This window comes from Orycteropus afer, unplaced genomic scaffold, assembly GCF_000298275.1.
Source record: "Orycteropus afer afer isolate SDZICR_OR568_19922 unplaced genomic scaffold, OryAfe1.0 scaffold00674, whole genome shotgun sequence".
Classification (NCBI taxonomy): domain Eukaryota; kingdom Metazoa; phylum Chordata; class Mammalia; order Tubulidentata; family Orycteropodidae; genus Orycteropus; species Orycteropus afer.
In genome coordinates this window covers 139,955-141,587 of record NW_006922261.1, presented here as the reverse complement: position 1 = coordinate 141,587, position 1,633 = coordinate 139,955, and the positions used below count along the sequence as shown (strand labels likewise).

Sequence of the window (1,633 nt, the reverse complement as noted above, 5' to 3'; positions counted from 1 at the left end):
TATTTTTTTTTACAAAAATGGGATACTATACTTTTTGAAAGTTGCTTTTTTGCACTTCACAATACATAAGGTACAACTTCATGCCAATGGGTGAAATTCATGACTGCATGTGGAAGACTGGCAGATTACAGGGGAAAAAAAACAATTTTATGCCAGTCACAAGAGAAACACCTAAAATTAAGCCACATAAAAAGTTACAATTAATAAGATGACAAAAGGTACATAAGAAAATGCAAAGAAACCAGGCAAAATAGAACTCAAGGCGGAACGCATTAAATAGGATAAGGGCGGTTCCGTTTTGCCTTCCAGTGCATTATCAGCAGTTTATTTCTTACTCTTTTCATCTCTTCCATCTCCTCTGCTACCTTTATCATCTCCTCATTGCTTAAATTTTTGCCATGTATCTCCCCTCTAAATTGCGGGCGAGAACGGGCCAGCCTTTCCTTAAAACTTCCTTCTTCTAGCTTATGTTTTCCTACTCCACAAGGAGGCTGCTCCATTGGAGGCCGCTCCTCAAAAAGGTACTTCCTAGAAAGGCGCTCCCGAGGAGGGCGCTCCTCCGAATGCAGCATCTCAGGAAGAAGCTCAGGAAGGAGTTCCTCAGGAAAGACGTCTTCTTCCGACGACGACTGCTCCTCCGACGAAGACTGCTCCTCAGACGACTGCTCCGACGACGACTGCTCCTCCTCCTCCTCCTCCTCCTCGGGAGAGGGCTCCACGGAAGGACGTTCCTCAGTGGTCTTTGGCGCGCTCTCTGGCTCTTCTACATTTTCTTTGGATGGTTTTTCCATGCTGAGAATTTTCTTCTTTAAGCACAGTTATTCTTAGGAGACAAGAAAAAGCCAATAGAGATAGCATTTGGTGGATAGGCCAATACCCCAGCCATGCCAATAACCTGCCTTTTCCTGATTCGGGGCCCAGGTCCTCAAACTATGCTTACCTGGAGATTCTCGGGCTCTCCGCACCCCGCCGCGTCTCTTCCCTTCTATGCTGTTCGCCCCTTCCTTCCCGAAATCCCACTGTTTTCCCAGCAGGCCTTGCCGCAGGCCGCGGCAGGCTGCAGAGCTAGGGGCGGGGCGCCGGGCCCGCAGACTGCGTGGCTTCAGCGCCGACTCCGGTACCCCAGCTCAATCCACCGCCCACCTTTTCCCCACCTGCACCTCTCCCGACGGTTTGCTCCTGGTCGTCCTCTCCTTGAGGTGCCCGCTGTGACCTGCAGACAGACTGACGCGAGACCGGGTAGGGTAGGGGGAGTCGGTGGGGGTAGGGACGGCCTGATTGGCACGCCCCTTTTCTGGGCACACTCCGTCGCCCCTACTCCGGTGTCTCCCCCTTGTGGGTTTCCTGCCCCTCACACAAACCTCTAATTAAGCCTGGGCCTGCCTGGCCCTCCTCCCCTCCACCGCGCAACACTAGGAAAGTGGAAGCGAAGAAATACTTAGAAGCTGATTCTAAGTGTTTCCTTCCCAGGGCCTCATTCACTTTCCCACCGCACCTGAAGACCACCATTTTTCTGCACCAAAATGTGGGCGCGGTACTAGGGCGTAGGGAAGAGGTCGGGACTTTCCGCCTTCCGGATCCCAGGGGTTCCTAGGCAGCACCGACCCTCACACTGATTTAAGAGATCGAGGGA

At 52.1% G+C, this 1,633-nt stretch overlaps 1 protein-coding gene across 1 annotated transcript; it reads right to left on the bottom strand.

Annotated features, from left to right (window-relative positions):
- Positions 1 to 272: 272 nt before the first annotated feature.
- TCEAL1 (transcription elongation factor A like 1) lies at positions 273 to 791 on the bottom strand. Its single transcript, XM_007956855.1, has one exon. The coding sequence runs from the start codon at positions 789 to 791 to the stop codon at positions 273 to 275; it is 519 nt and encodes a 172-aa protein (XP_007955046.1).
- Between the last annotated feature and the right edge of the window lie 842 nt (positions 792 to 1,633).

Coding starts and splice junctions, on each gene's coding strand:
- TCEAL1 (XM_007956855.1), bottom strand. CDS start 791: ATGGAAAAACCATCCAAAGAAAATGTAGAAGAGCCAGAGAGCGCGCCA.